Source organism: Bos javanicus, chromosome 28 (genome assembly GCF_032452875.1).
Source record: "Bos javanicus breed banteng chromosome 28, ARS-OSU_banteng_1.0, whole genome shotgun sequence".
In the NCBI taxonomy this organism is placed as follows: Eukaryota; Metazoa; Chordata; class Mammalia; order Artiodactyla; family Bovidae; genus Bos; species Bos javanicus.
The window spans coordinates 6,719,041-6,734,366 of record NC_083895.1 but is presented as its reverse complement, the minus strand read 5'-3'; the positions used below and the strand labels follow the sequence as shown (position 1 = coordinate 6,734,366).

The 15,326-nt window shown below is 44.8% G+C and overlaps 1 protein-coding gene across 8 annotated transcripts in view; it reads left to right on the top strand.

The window, feature by feature from the left end:
* The window catches only part of SIPA1L2 (signal induced proliferation associated 1 like 2), a 247,297-nt gene that overhangs the window by 128,721 nt on the left and 103,250 nt on the right, over window positions 1-15,326 (top strand). For all 8 annotated transcript variants that reach the window (XM_061404830.1, XM_061404833.1, XM_061404836.1 and 5 more), the window contains one exon: window positions 84-1,799. In XM_061404830.1, the coding sequence (XP_061260814.1) occupies window positions 323-1,799 (1,477 nt within the window). In that variant the 5' untranslated portion in view covers window positions 84-322. The remainder of the gene's footprint in view (window positions 1-83; window positions 1,800-15,326) is intronic.

Genomic DNA, 15,326 nt, shown 5'->3' with positions numbered 1-15,326 from the left:
GGGCAGATAAGAAGCTGTATGGGGAATGGGTTGAACTTGAGCTGCAGTGATTGTTAATGGCTATTTTCTGTTTTTTAATTCAGGTGAAGGAAGCACTCCTGGCCAGTTGTCTTAAGGGATGCTGTTGGAGAGGATGGAGGTGTACAAAATTATTACAGACTGAGAAGCAAGTTGGTTTTGGGGGAACCATACTCTGAGGATGTTGTTTGCTTTTGGTTAACAAGAGGAAATACAACTCTAGAAGAAGCCTTTGTAAATAACAATGTAATTAGATCTACAGCAGTCTTTCTGGTGGGACTTGGAGCTCCTTGCTTTGGCAGACATGAGTGACCCCAGGCAGTCACAAGAAGAAAAGCACAAGCTCGGCAGGGCCTGTTCGAAGTTCAAGGATCCTCCCAGAATCATGCAGTCAGATGATTATTTTGGTCGAAAATTTAAAGCCATCAATGGCAACATGGGACCCACCACTTCTTTAACTGCCTCCAGTTCCAATGAGAGTGGTGGTCCAGCTAATGGTACCCCGGCCGTGCCCAAGATGGGTGTGAGAGCAAGGGTGTCTGAGTGGCCTCCTAAAAAGGACTGCTCCAAGGAGCTGACCTGCAAGACCTTGTGGGAAAGCCGGTCCCAGACCAGCTATGAAAGTGTCACGTCCATTATACACAATGGGCAGAATGATGGGAGTGAGGGCCAGCAGGAGGAGCCGCTCGACCTGGACTTCGTGGAGGCAAAGTATACCATTGGGGACATCTTTGTGCACTCCCCACAAAGAGGACTGCACCCCATAAGACAGAGAAGCAATAGTGATGTTACCATCAGTGACATCGACGCAGAAGACGTCTTAGACCAAAATGCAGTGAACCCCAATACAGGGGCTGCCCTGCACAGGGAGTACGGAAGCACGTCGTCCATCGACCGGCAGGGCTTGTCAGGGGAGAACTTTTTTGCTATGCTTCGAGGGTATCGGCTGGAGAACTATGACCACAAGGCCATGGCCCCTTTTGGGTTCCCTGAGTTCTTCCCCTGCGACCCAGCGATCTCCCCCAGCCTTCACGCCGCAGCACAGATTTCTAGAGGCGAGTTCGTACGCATCTCAGGATTAGATTATATGGACAGCGCCCTCCTCCTGGGGAGAGACAGGGACAAGCCTTTCAAACGGAGGTTGAAGTCAGAGTCAGTGGAAACGTCCCTCTTCCGCAAGCTGCGGGCTGTGAAAAGTGAACATGAGACATTCAAGTTCGCCTGTGAGCTGGAAGATGGGCGTCTTGAGAGGGGGGTCCGCCCTTGGAACTGCCAGCGCTGTTTTGCACACTATGATGTCCAGAGCATCTTGTTCAATATCAACGAAGCCATGGCCACGAGGGCGAACGTGGGCAAGAGGAAAAACATCACCACCGGGGCCTCGGCGGCATCCCAAACTCAGATGCCAGCCGGCCCGCCGGGCAGCTGCGACTCCCCGCTGGGGAGCAAGGAGGACCTCAACTCCAAAGAGAACCTCGATGCCGATGAGGGTGACGGGAAGAGCAACGACTTGGTCCTCAGCTGCCCTTACTTCCGGAATGAGACAGGCGGGGAAGGCGACCGGAGGATCGCCCTGTCCAGGGCCAACTCGTCATCCTTCAGTTCTGGGGAGAGCTGCTCCTTCGAGTCTTCGCTCAGCTCTCACTGTACCAACGCAGGCGTCTCAGTCCTGGAGGTGCCCAGGGAGAACCAGCCCATCCACAGGGAGAAGGTGAAGCGCTATGTCATTGAGCACATCGACCTGGGGGCCTACTACTACCGAAAGTTCTTCTATGGCAAAGGTAAGACACACCCCCGTGTGTCCCAGGGTCCCTCCCTGGGGCCACTTGGAACCTGTGACTTTGTGTCAGATCATCACCGTCAGGGGGTCTGAGGCCGTTGTCCCCTGGGCTTGAGCTTCTTCTGTATCATGGGGCCTCCACCGTTGTTGGAATGATCCTTCCTTATTAAAAAAAAAAAAAATTTAAACCTTTTGGCCACACTGTGCAGCATGCTGGATCTTAGTTTGCCAACCAGGAATTAAACCAGTGCCCCTTGCAGTGGAGACTCAGAAGTCCTAACCACTTATTGTTTGTTGTTCAGTCACTAAGTCATGTATGACTCTTTTGTGACCCCATGGACTGTAGCCCTCCAGGCTTCTCTGTCCATGGGATTTCCCAGGCAAGAGTACTGGAGTGGGTTGTCATTTCCTTCTCCAGGGCATCTTCCTGACCCAGGGATCGAACCTGCATCTCCTGCATTGGCAGGTGGGTTCTTTATCAACTGAGCCACCAGGGAAGCCCCCTAGTCACTTGACTGTCAGGGAATTCCCTTATCTCTTCTTTAGAGATCCCCAGTTCCCTTCCTTCACTGATTCCTGGTCCCTGATATGGAAACACCTACTCTTTCCTTCTCGCAGCCAATTTGTGAACATCACAGACCCCAGACTCCATTTAAGTTTACTCCGTTTAGGGTGCCTTCATTGATGGAGTCTATTGCTCTTTCATCCTCTGCATAGTCTTTCATACTGTGAACAATGAATAATTCTTGTTCTTTTGCCTCTAGCTTTTTCTGTATGTTTCTCCTGTGCCTTGGCTTCATCTTTTAAATTTTATGTCTTCACAGCTCCTGCTGCATTGTTTTGCATATTGGAAGTGTTGAGCAAATCTTGTTGAAAGAATGTATGAATGTATAAATCAGTAGGACGGGCAGATTTAGGTTTCTTGTGTTTTTACAAATAGGCTTAAAGGTTAAGATACAAATAATTCTTTGCTATTGTTATTTTAGAAATTCTTTACGTACATGTAATATCTGACAATTCGTGTTTGCTTTTGTTTGTATGTCCTTGAAGGATACGTCCCTCAGAAGTCACGTAGTTGAGGACTTCCCTGGTGGTCCAGCGGTTAGCGCCCCATGTTTCCAATGCCAGGGGCATGGGTTCGATCCCTGGTCAGGGCATTAAAATACCATGTGATATTTTAGGATGTGTGGCATGGCCAAAAAAAAAAGTACAAGAAATTATGTGATTCAGTCTTCAGCCTTTCAATGTGTCCTCAATTATTCCAGAGACATGAGAATCCACTCTGTGTCAGAGACCTACAGAGAAACATGTTTTAAACACACACAAGTAAAACATGTGGAGTCAAACACCCAGGGACTCTCACCCCACCTTCTTAGTGGGTGTGACTGCCTTCCTTTCCCCTTCCTTCACGACATACTGTCTGGGGCTTCTTTTTCTGTACGAGGTTCCCTTGCCACCCCCTCCACCCTGACATTCCCCTTAGAGCGCTGAGGTGGTGGAGGTGGCCCAGCCAGCTGGGGGAGGCTCTCCTCCTGTTCCTTCATGAGGAAACCATCCTGCCACTGGCATGAATAAGTTCGGGCTGACTACACTCTGAATTTGTTTAGTATCGGTTTCTATCTTCAGAATGCTTGTCTGCAGTCTGACTCCAGCTATTTTGGGGTTAGGTTTGGGGTTAGGTCAGTGAATACTTACTGCCAGCATTTCATTTGCATTCCTTTGCATATCTTAAGTGTAGTAAGCCTACACAATGTATACAGAGTAAAGAGCCGATGTTTTCTGTGCCCAGGCTTGCCACCTTCTCATCCATTTAATGTCCTTAGGATCTGTTCCATGAGATGATGTAATTCTGACCTCAGAAGGTCACTCCATCCACATAGTCCCTGGGGCCTTCTTAGGGACTACATGCTTACATTTATTAAATGAATAAATGAATAATTATTAAATGAATAAATTTCCCCTAATTTTGCATCAATCTAAATTTAACCAATCCATAATCACAATATTATGAAGTCATATAAATTAATGAAGTGAATGTAATGTTGATAAGTACCCATAGCTAAATAAGCAGACACTGAAATGGTGACTGGTCATATACTTTGAGTTGTTCTTGTACTGATGACGTGGTATGACTGAAATAATTCTGTCAACATGTTGGTTCCCTGGCTATGTCCCCTGCAGTCCCATCTCAGCCCTGGTCCCTCAGTATCACCAATGTGAGCTGTTGCCTTAGAGCCATTGAACTCACAGGACCCTGGACCTTCTCTTTAGTCTATGCCAGAAATAAATCATGGCCCTCAGGGGCAATGCATTATAAAACTCTGCTCATGGATGCTCTCAAGGTAGAAGTGTAGTTGTTTTTGGAAAGGGATAATAGACTGGTTCCAAATAGGAAAAGGAGTACGTCAAGGCTGTATATTGTCACCCTGCTTATTTAGCTTCTATGCAGAGTACATCATGAGAAATGCTGGGCTGGAAGAAGCACAAGCTGGAATCAAGATTGCTGGGAAAAATATCAATAACCTCAGATATGCAGATGACACCACCCTTATGGCAGAAAGTGAAGAGGAACTAAAAAGCCTCTTGATGAAAGTGAAAGAGGAGAGTGAAAAAGTTGGCTTAAAGCTCAACATTCAGAAAACTAAGATCATGGCATCTGGTCCCATCACTTCATGGCAAATAGATGGGGAAACAGTGAAAACAGTGTCAGACTTCATTTTTGGGGGCTCTAAAATCACTGCAGATGGTGATTGCAGCCATGAAATTAAAAGACTCTTACTCCTTGGAAGGAAAGTTATGACCAACCTAGATAGCATATGCAAAAGCAGAGACGTTACTTTGGCAACAAATGTCCATCTAGTCAAGGCTATGGTTTTTCCAGTGAGAGCTGGACTGTGAAGAAAGTTGAACGCCAAAGAATTGATGCTTTTGAACTGTGGTGTTGGAGAAGACTCTTGAGAGTCCCTTGGACTGCAGGGAGATCCAACCAGTCCATTCTAAAGGATATCAGCCCTGGGTGTTCTTTGGATGCTAAAGCTGAAACTCCAGTACTTTGGCCACCTCATGTGAAGAGTTGACTCTTTGGAAAAGACTCTGATGCTGGGAGGGATTGGGGGCAGGACGAGAAGGGGACAACAGACGATGAGATGGCTGGATGGCATCACTGACTCGATGGACATGAGTTTGGGTGAACTCCGGGAGTTGGTGATGGACAGGGAGGCTTGGCGTGCTGCAGTTCATGGGGTCGCAAAGAGTCGGACATGACTGAACAACTGAACTGAACTGAACCATGGAGAAACAGACTTCCTGCTTAAGCTCTTTTTTTTTTTTTTTTTTAATTGATGAAGCTATGGCTGTCGATGCTAGTGATAAAATAGTCTCTTAGAATTATTACACCCTGAAATCCTTAGGCAGTGAGTCATGCTGGCAAATTGAGTTTAGTAAGTAGTTTTTGTGATTCACCCTTTAAAACATCAGAATGTAAAAAAAAGGATATATATGTGTTTATGTATGATGCATATTTATACAGATACTTACTGCTGGCATCTCATTTGCATTCCTTTGCATATCTTAGTGTAGTAAGTCTACAGAGTGTATACAGGATAAAAAACCAATGTTTTCTGCACCCAAGGTTGCCACCCTCTGATCCATTTAATGTCCTTAGGGTCTATTCCAAGAGATGATTTAAGTTTGCCAGATTCTGTTAATCCTCTTAACTGCTTTTTGTAGTTTTTCTCTTGAACTCTTACTGTCACTTCCCTGATGATTAGAAAGAGCTGTCTGTGAGTGGCTTATTTTCTCCACTTTTTCTGATTTGCTTCTCAGGATTTTCTTGGACTTTAGAAATGACACCATTAAACTTGGTGGATTTGAGTGTGAAATAAAACATAAAAAAGAAAAAAATCTGAGCACAGAGGACCTGTGGGTGAGTTGTAGGTCAGCGTAGACGTGTGGCTTGAAAGCTCGGGCTTGCTGGGCTCCCCCTGGGTCTGCGAATGAGCCAGACAGCTAAATCCTAGACTACTCAGCAAAGCCTGCACAGTGAGGGTGCCGGGCAGCTATCGCCAAGGCCCTTTGTCTTGTGTGCTGCAGTTCTGTACTGGGCACTCTGTTTACAACTAATGGGACCTGGGGCCAGGAGGGAGCAGGAGGAGACAGAATCAGAGCCTGCCCAGCCCTGGTGCTCAGCTCGCTCCTGTAGCCATGGATGGTGCTTGCTTCCTCCTATATTTAGCTCTTTCCTGTGGGCCCATGAGACTTCAAATTGCAGTCAGTAACAGTAGCTGCTGATGCTCTGGCTGGTCTCTCTATCTAGCCATTAAGGATTAAAGGCAGAGGCAGCAGCCCGGGTTTCTGGTGGCCAGGTGGCTAAGGCTTCCTCTGTGTGGGAATGGAGCCAGGCTTTTTCCAAGGACCACATGCTTAAAAGCATATGTCTGCCAGATAAAGTGCAATGATTGAATTAATGATTTCCCCTCATTTTTGCATCAAGCCAGATTCATACCAGCTTCAACCATTGGAATAACCCCCAACATGTCACACATTAGAGGAACAGCATTGTTCAGGAGCAGGGGCTCCGGGCAGACTGGCCCAGAGAGGGAGGGTGTTTTTGTAGGTAGCTTTTTTCTTACCCCTTTCTCTTTTCCCTTTGCTCAGTTCTCTTTGGAAGAGGGCTGTCACGGAATCTTTTGACACTTTCCAGAATGCCTTTTATTTTCCTTCATGATTCTTCATTGTTCTCTGTGAAACTTCATTTTCAAAAGAATGACATGGCTCCCAGTCTCTGGGAAAGGTTTAAAGACCCAACCTCTAATAAGGTGGTGGACTGTCTACTGAGCAGTTAACAGGAAATGGCTGTGTTTTGTGCCGACGTGTATTCCTGTGACACAGAGTCACCGAACGGCTTTGAATAACTTTGCAAAAGGATTTACGTAGGGGAGTGGCCTGCCATGGTGCCCTGTGGGTAGCATTGTTTGTCTGGGCAAATCCGTCTGTAGCCTTCAGTGAAGCAGCTTTTGGAAAGAGCATGGGGATTGTAGCCAGCCTGGTGAATGCTCCCTAATGTCCCTTCCTTCTACTGGTGATGACCGGGGTGCTTTGGGCTAGGCTGCTGTTCACATCATGGAACACTAGTGAACTTATGGTTTCCTCCTGGGAACTAAGGCCCCCTGGATGGAGGGAGATTCCTGCTGTGGACTTGGTGGGAATTCCCTTTAGCTTTCCTTGGAACACGGCAGACCCCTGGGGGCTTTGAGCCACGTAGAGCCGCTACTGAGCAACTGGCTGTCCCCAGTGTGGCTGGAGCCACAGCCACTCGCACAGCACAGAGAGGCTGTGGATTTCTGTATGTCCTGTGCTTTTTAGGTAGTTGTACACCGGAGAGTTGCTCCGATGAGTTCTAAAGCTGTTCAGTGCTTTAATTCAGGTCACACACACAAGAATGACTCCAGAAGGTGAAATAAGTCACTTCGTGGTGAACAGAGGCCAAATAGAAGGATAAAACCGCACTTCTTTGATGACTCAGGAGTGAAGTGAGAAATGACAGAATTGTGTCTGAGCCTTTAGGAGCATTGTCTTGGGAGGCCACTTGTCTGGTTTAGGAACGTGTGTTTCTATGAATGTGGGGGAAAAATACTAAGATTGACAATATTTATTCTTTTTTTTGGTGGGGGTGGTTTGTTGTTGTTGTTCAGTCATTAAGTCGTGTCTGAGTCTCTGCGACCCCATGGACTGCATGGACTGCAGCACACCAGGCTCCCTGTCCTTCACTATCTCGCGTAGTTTGCTCAGATTCCTGTCCATTGAATCAGTGATAGTGTCTAACCATCTCATCCTCTGCCGCCTCCTCCCTTTGCCTTCAGTCTTTCCCAGCATCAGGTGTTTCACAGTGAGTTGTCTCTTGGCTTCAGGTGGCCCAAGTATTGGAGCTTCAGCTTCAGCATCAGTTCTTCCAATGAATATTCAGGGTTGATTTCCTTTAGACTTGACTGGTTTGATCTCCTTGCAGTCCAAGGGACTCTCAAGAGTCTTATCCAGTACCACAATTTGAAAGCATCAAGTCTTGGGTGCTCAGCCTTTTTTATGGTCCAACTCTCACATCTACACACGGAAAAACCATAGCTTTGATTGTACGGACCTTTGTCAGCAAAGTGATATCTTCGCTTTTTAATATGCTCTTTTGGTTTATAATTTTTAAATGGCATATAAATGTTGTATGATCACTGTGGGAAAATAAGAAGTGGTAGAGAAGCAAAGAAAAAAGAAGGAAAACTACTCCAGTCCATGAGAGCGAATTCCCGGGAACAGTTCCTCTTTATCCTGCTAGGCCTTTTCCTTTGCAGATAAACGTGTGTAAAGGTATCCTTCTCCGCTGGGTGCCGTGGAGCTTGCCTTGGGTGCCCATGCTTCTTCGTGGACACTTCTGTCATTGTGTACAGAGCTGCATTAGCATGCTGAGTCATGGTCAGTGATCATAGTCCCCTGTGGGCGCATGGGGAGATGCCAGGTGTTTGCCAGCCATGCCCTGGGCAGGAGAGTTAATGACTGTATTTGCTTTACTTTAAACAAAAAAGACCTATGAACTTGCCAGGAGCACAGAAATAGACATTTATGTCTCATATCTATAAACCTACTCATGTAAAACATATTGATGAATATTCATGTTAATAATAGATCTTTACTTGAAAAGCAAGTTATTATAAAAATGTTTACATTTTATAAAATTTGGAACATTATAAAAATTTAAGTCATAGCTTTCCCCTTCTCTACTTAAATGTGGGCTGTGCTCACTCACCTGTAAAGGGCAGGGTGTGTGAAGAGGAAACGAGTCTGACACACACTACCCCAGCAGGTGATCCAGGTCAGCATCAACAGCAGTAAACCGTGTGGGTGGTTTATACCCTTGATGCAATGGGAGTGGCATTTCTGTGATGTTCCTCTCCAAACACATAACCTCAGTCAGTTTAAGGAAAAACGTTAAACAGATCACAGCTGAGGTACATTCTAGAAAAATCCCTGCCCAGTACTTCTCAAAACTGCCATGGTCATCAAAAAAAGGGACGTCTGAGAAACCGTTACTCTAGAGGAGCCTAAAGAGACAGGATGACAATGTCATGTGGTGTCCTAGGTGGGATCCTCAAACAGGAAAAGGACATCAGGTAAACAGTAAGAAAATCTGAGCAAACTATGGACTTCGGTTAATAATGATATATCACTGTTGGTTCATTAATTGAACAAATAAACCAAAGTTTGTAAGGTGTTAACAGCTTGAAAGCTGGGTGAGTGGTATAAGAGAACTCTCCTATCTTTTCAACTTTTCTGTAAATCAAAAAATTTTTAAATCGTTTACCTAATTTAAAAAAAATTTTGTTATAAATTCTCATGATATATTTACAATCAGAATCTTTAAAATAAGAAAGAAGAAACAAATATGGTTCTTGAGTAGCAACCCTACAGGTTTTTGTTACTTTATCCAACTGCCATAGGATTCTGCAAACTGCTGACTCCACTGTTTAAAATAGAGTGAAAACTAATAAGGTGTCCGTTCTGTACAGCCCTTCCTGTACATACTTGCCATGAGTATCTTCCTCAGACTTGAGAGGCAGGAGGATTGTCAAGCTGTAGGATTTCCTATTTCTGCTATCTGTATTGAAATGCACAAGACGTCCCCTTTAAATCTCCCCCCACCCCTTGAAATCTTCATGTTAAGGTGAGGGACTATTTGGGATGTCCTTGGTGCTGTGGCCCCCACATCTTCACTGAACTCTCTGAAGGAGGCTTTTGTGCCCTACTCATTTTTTTCTTGTGATTTTTGGTGACAAGTACAATGAAAGAAATATGTATCTTGTAGAAGTCCTTCATGAGGAACTGGGTGGGTTTTACAGGGCAGACTCTGTAGTGAATATGAAAGAGTCTTAGTTGTCCTCATTTTCTCCCCTCTTCCCTTCCCCTTTTTCTCCCCTCCTTCCTATAGTAGGAGAAAACACTATAAAACCTAAAGAACCTATAGAACTTATAGAACCCCTAAACACTTAGGGGTCCTAGTGTTTATAGTTCCATCATGTGCTCCTGAGTATGACAGAGAATTTCTTTGATTTCCCCTTCCCATCTTAGATTTACAAGAGTTCTTAGGTGTAGGCAGATTGAAATTCTTTTCAAAAAGGTTGGAACTTTCCAAAAAACAGTGTTCAGCTGTTTCCAAGTGCACCGGGTATCCGACAAAAGCTGTATCCATACAACAATGTAGGGTATTTCCTGGCTTTTCCAAGGTCCATTTCTGCCCATTGTAGAGTCCAAGCTCGTACAGCTTACCGCACAACAGGCTAACAAATCGAGACAAATTGTTAGGGCAAGGAATAGTGACTTTATTCAGAAACCAGCAGGCTGAGAAGACGGACTAGTGTCCTAAAGATCCATCTTAACTGGAGTTGGAATTCCGGGTGTTTTAATACTAAAAGGTGAGGGAGGGGTGTTTGGCTGTTGTAAACTTCTTGCTGGGAATCCTTTGTCCTTGCGCCCGTCCAGGTTTGTCAGGTCGTGACATTCCTGTAACCCTCCAACAAGATAAATGTTATTCTCTCTAATCTCTGTACGAATGGGGAAGTGTTATATCCTTAAATGTCAGAGCCTTGAGCCTGGGCTGCCCTGTATATGTCCGGCTGTAGGCAACATTCTTAACTTGTAGCAAAAGCAATAGGATACAAAGGTTAAAGTAAAAGAAACAGTACCAATATGAAATCAGATTTACTCTCACCTATTACACCTTAAGATACCAGCTCTTCAGCTTTGAAGGCCCTTCCTATGTCTGGCCCATCCCTGGCCAGCAGATCTGTCATACCTCCAGCTGATCTTTCTAGGGTCTCTTTTCTATAAAAATCTTTAAGTTCCCTTATTTTTTTAACTGCTCTTACCCTGATCTATGTAAATTTACCCTTTTCTCTGATGCCAGTCTTTGTCATTGATGTTTTAACTGAAGAGTCATACTTGTTTTGTACATCTGCTGAATGAGCACATAGTAGGAAAGGATTCTTCTGGAATATGTGTGACTGCTAACTCACTCCTCTTGATATCAGCTAATGGTTTTATGGCATTGGGAGTGTCTTTTTGCCAGTGGGCAGAGGCATCTGTCCACTCTTGTAGTTGGGGCCTATGACTGGTGGGCGGAAGTGCTGTATCTTTTTTTAAAAGACTTTTTATTTTGTATTGGGGTTTAGCCGATTAGCGATGTTGTGATAGTGTCAGGTGAACAGCAAAGGGATTCAGCCATAGATATATGTGTATCCATTCTCCCCCAAACTCCCTTCCCTTCTAGGCTGCGAGTTGGCCTATCTTGATGGAAAGAGCATAGACTGAAATCAGGCTCTTGGGTTTACATCCCAACTCAGTTTGGGGCAAATTCTTGAACTTCATTGTACCTCAGTTAATCATCTACAAAATGGGATCATTAAAAAAAACTATCTCCTATAAAGAAAGGGCTTAGAACAGTGCCTGTTACATTCTGTGCATTCTTGTCCTCCCAAGAGTTCTTAAATGTAGGAGACTTTCCTCTAAAAAGGAGCTATTATCCCTACCTCCGGTACAGCAGTTAAAGGGCCGTATTTTATTTTAATTGTTAAAAGATGGGAAAAAAGTAGAGCGAACCAGATGGGAGAGTGGGCCCCAGGGAAAGGTATCTGGTGAAGTCTGCCACTCCATTCCAAACACATTCACTTAAGTTTCACTAATGTGGCAGTTGTGGGCATGAGGATAATTTTACATATGAAATGAACCCCATGCCTTAGTGATGCATGGTTGCATTTGCTTTGAATTTCATGCCTGGTGGCTTCTTTTTTTTCCCCCCCCCTTCTGGTTTTATACAGTCACTGAGGAGAATTAATAGGGAATTGGACACTATTATATTCATAAGGGTGAACTGAGTACCACCTAACAATACTACTATTCTAAGATGCAAATTCCTCCTTTAGTGGACACAATCACCTCAGTTCTTAACTTCAGTGCCTGGCCAGTGCCTCCACAAACAGAGTTCCCACTGAGGTCCAGAGGGGCTCTTAGCAGGGAAGAATCACCCAGCTACAGCCGAGATTCAGCCTGTGGGTTACGGTCATACGGGTTCCATGTGGCAGATGGGGTGGGGGGCGTGGCTGGAGAAACATGCATGCCGTGCTGGGGAGGTCACAGCTCCCACCCACCGCAGCATCTTAGAACTATATGCTAGTTCATGTATCCATCCTCTGGCCTCAGGAGTGTTCTCAGTCAGCTACTGAGGAGTAACGCTCTCATATTTCTCTTGGATGAGGTATTAATACTCTAATATTTCTGCATAGCTTGACCAATGTGGCAGTTAACTGGGAAATCTTCCTTACATTTTGCTACTGGTGTAACAGGGAAGAATAAATCTGCCCCCATATTAGATTTGTTTCTTTTACTTTAACCTTTGTATCCTATTGCTTTTGCTACAAATTAAGAATGTTACCTAAAGCCTGAAATATACAGGAGAGCCCATTCTGGAGGTGCTAATCTTTAAGGGTATAATACTTTCTTATTCCTATGAAGATAAAAAGTTGCAGAAGAGAGAATAGCACTTATCAGACATGACTGAGCGACTTCACTTTCACTTTTCACTTTCATGCATTGGAGAAGGAAATGGCAACCCACTCCAGTGTTCTTGCCTGGAGAATCCCGGGGACAGGGGAGCCTGGTGGGCTGCCATCTATGGGGTCGCACAGCGTCGGACACGACTGAAGTGACTTAGCAGTACTGGAAGTCTACAGGAACATCATGATCTGACCTATGTGGACAGCTGTAAGAATGAAGGATTCTGAACCCCGAGAAGTTTACAACTAACCACACCTCTCCCTCACCTTGCATTTAGAAGTGCTTTTCTAAACCCCTTTGGGGGCGTTTAGGACTTTTTGAGCACAAGCCTCCCGTCTCCTTATGGCACTGCTGCTGCTGCTAAGTGGCTTCAGTCGTGTCCGACTCTGTACGACCCCATAGACGGCAGCCCACCCCTGGGATTCTCCAGGCAAGAACACTGGAGTGGGTTGCCGTTTCCTTCTCCAATGCATGAAAGTGAAAAGTGAAAGTGAAGTCACTCAGTCTTGTCCGACTCTTAGCGACCCTATGGACTACAACCCACCAGGCTTCTCTGTCCATGGGATTTTCCAGGCAAGAGTACTAGAGTGGGGTGCCATTGCCTTCTCTGTATGGCACTGCAGTAAACCTCTACTCCAAACTCAGGGTTTTGGTTTGTTTGGCCGCACTGTGCTTAGGTCACTTGAACTTATTTGTGGTAACACTGATACAGTAAAGTTGGAAATTAGGGTCTTTGGAAATTAGGTCTCAGAGCATCTGCTGCTGCTGCTGCTACTGCTAAGTCGATTCAGTCGTGTCCAACTGCATGCGACCCCGTAGACAGCAGCCCACCAGACTCCTCCGGCCATGGGATTCTCCAGGCAAGAACACTGGAGTGGGTTGCCATTGCCTTCTCCACCTAGAAGCTTATTAAAACCCACCAACCCTGTGTTTGTTTAGATCCAAAATTTATTTCATTCTTTGCCCCACTTAAAAAAATTAAAGGAAAGCTGGACAACTACTCCCCTCAGCAGTGGCTGGCCCTCTCAGCTTTTATGCAGAAACCTTTCTTGCTCTTGTAGTATTTTCTTTCTCCTTCCCATTCTCATAGCAGATAATACTAAAATTTATACCTTAATTTTATACCAATGAGGAACTCATTGGTAGCTACCTTACTTCGCAAGTTACACTTTTTATTCAAGGCTTTCTTAAAATTGTGTCTCCTAAGATACCATCCTTACATTCAGGAGAGTTTTGCTGTCTCATCTTTAAGTTGTGTTCATTTTACTGTGTATGAGTTGATTTTTACAATTTAAATCTTTACAGTAATGTCATCACCCTTGAGTTGCCTTATTTTTTTTCACTTTTTATGTTGTATTAAAGTATAGCTAGTTAACAGCACTGTGATAGTTTCAGGTGGACAAAAAGGGACTCAGCCATACACATACATGCATTCTTTCTCCCCCAAACTCCCCGCCCATCCAGGCTGCCACGTAACACTGAGCAGAGTTCCCTGTGCTATACAGTAGGTGCTTGTTGGTTATCCATGTTAAATATAGCAGCATGTACATGTCCATCCCAAGCTCCCTAACTATCCCTGCTCCCCATCCTCCCTGCTGGCAACCATAAGTTTGTTCACACTTGAGTTGATTGACATGAAGGAGCTCTAAAGCCAGACTGCCTAGCTGTGCATCCTGACTCAGTCATCACGGGCTTCTGACTTTGAGCATGTCATCAACCTCTCAGCTTCAGTATTGCTTTCTGTGAAATGGGAATACCTGCTCACAGGCATGGAGATGAATGAGTTAATTTATGTAAGGTATCCTTAATACTGTTATTTTCACTGTAATACACTGGATTTTTTAAGCTTCACTGATGCTTTGGTTAAATTTTGGTCAGAAGAGCCTTCATATAACCAAAAAGCATCATTTTCCTCATCAAATTTCGTAATTTAATCCATGAAACATTAGCAGGGAGTTTGAGGTTCCTTGAGGTTCTCTAATGACTCTTAATGTTATTATCTGTGAAAGCAGATCCTATTGTTTTCTTCATTCATTTATGAATTTGTCATTCCTTATTTATATCTGTATAACTCCTGGAACAGAGGAGGTGATTAAACAGTGGTTTGGAGGGGAAGATGACAGAAGATAGGAGTTTAGGTAGGAGTTTAGACAGCAGTCACCTGCAGCCATGGGTTTAACCCAGATAGGCAGTGAGCTGACAGTGAAATCAACAGCTGATTGTTGAAAGAACATGGAACCATTAAAGGAAAGCTTTGCTGTGTGTACTGACCAATGCAGAGGGAAGGGGCCCGACCCAGTCACTGGTGGTTCTGGTGGATTTGCTGATGGCACCATGGCCAGGGTGAGAAACCTCATGAGGGAGAGGCACAGGGCTTCTCTTACGTGCTGGCCTCCACAGCCTGGAGCGTTGGGATCCTTGCCTCTTCAGTCCATGAGATGAGCCCAGTACATCTACCGTCCAAGATTTGACAGTGCCTGGAAACAGCCTTTGGACTAAGCTTCCACATAGCCCTTAAAAAAAAAAAAAACTTCCAAATTAGAATCTTTTCTTTGCTTTACTGAACAAAGTGCACCAGAGCTATGTGCTGAATCTCATTTCCTACATTGAAATCTTGTTAATCGATTTAAAAAAAAAATCTAGCCTTTTATTTGCATGATATATGGATTTTCATTCAGCTTTCCCACAGTCTTTTCACAGCTTCTGTTCTGCCAAGGAAGGATTTTATTTGATTCTCTGTTGCAGCAGTTTTATGGAAATCGGGTGCTTGGGATGAAGATGGGCCCCTTGGGTGAGGGGCTCATTGTCCTGTCCCCCAGAGGGCAAGGCTCTTGTGATGCACATGAACAGGCTGAGCTGTCCTGAAAGGGACCAGGTGTCATCTGAGGGTTACCTCGGCTCCCCCCTGGAGACATAGGGAGCACCTTTCCTGCGC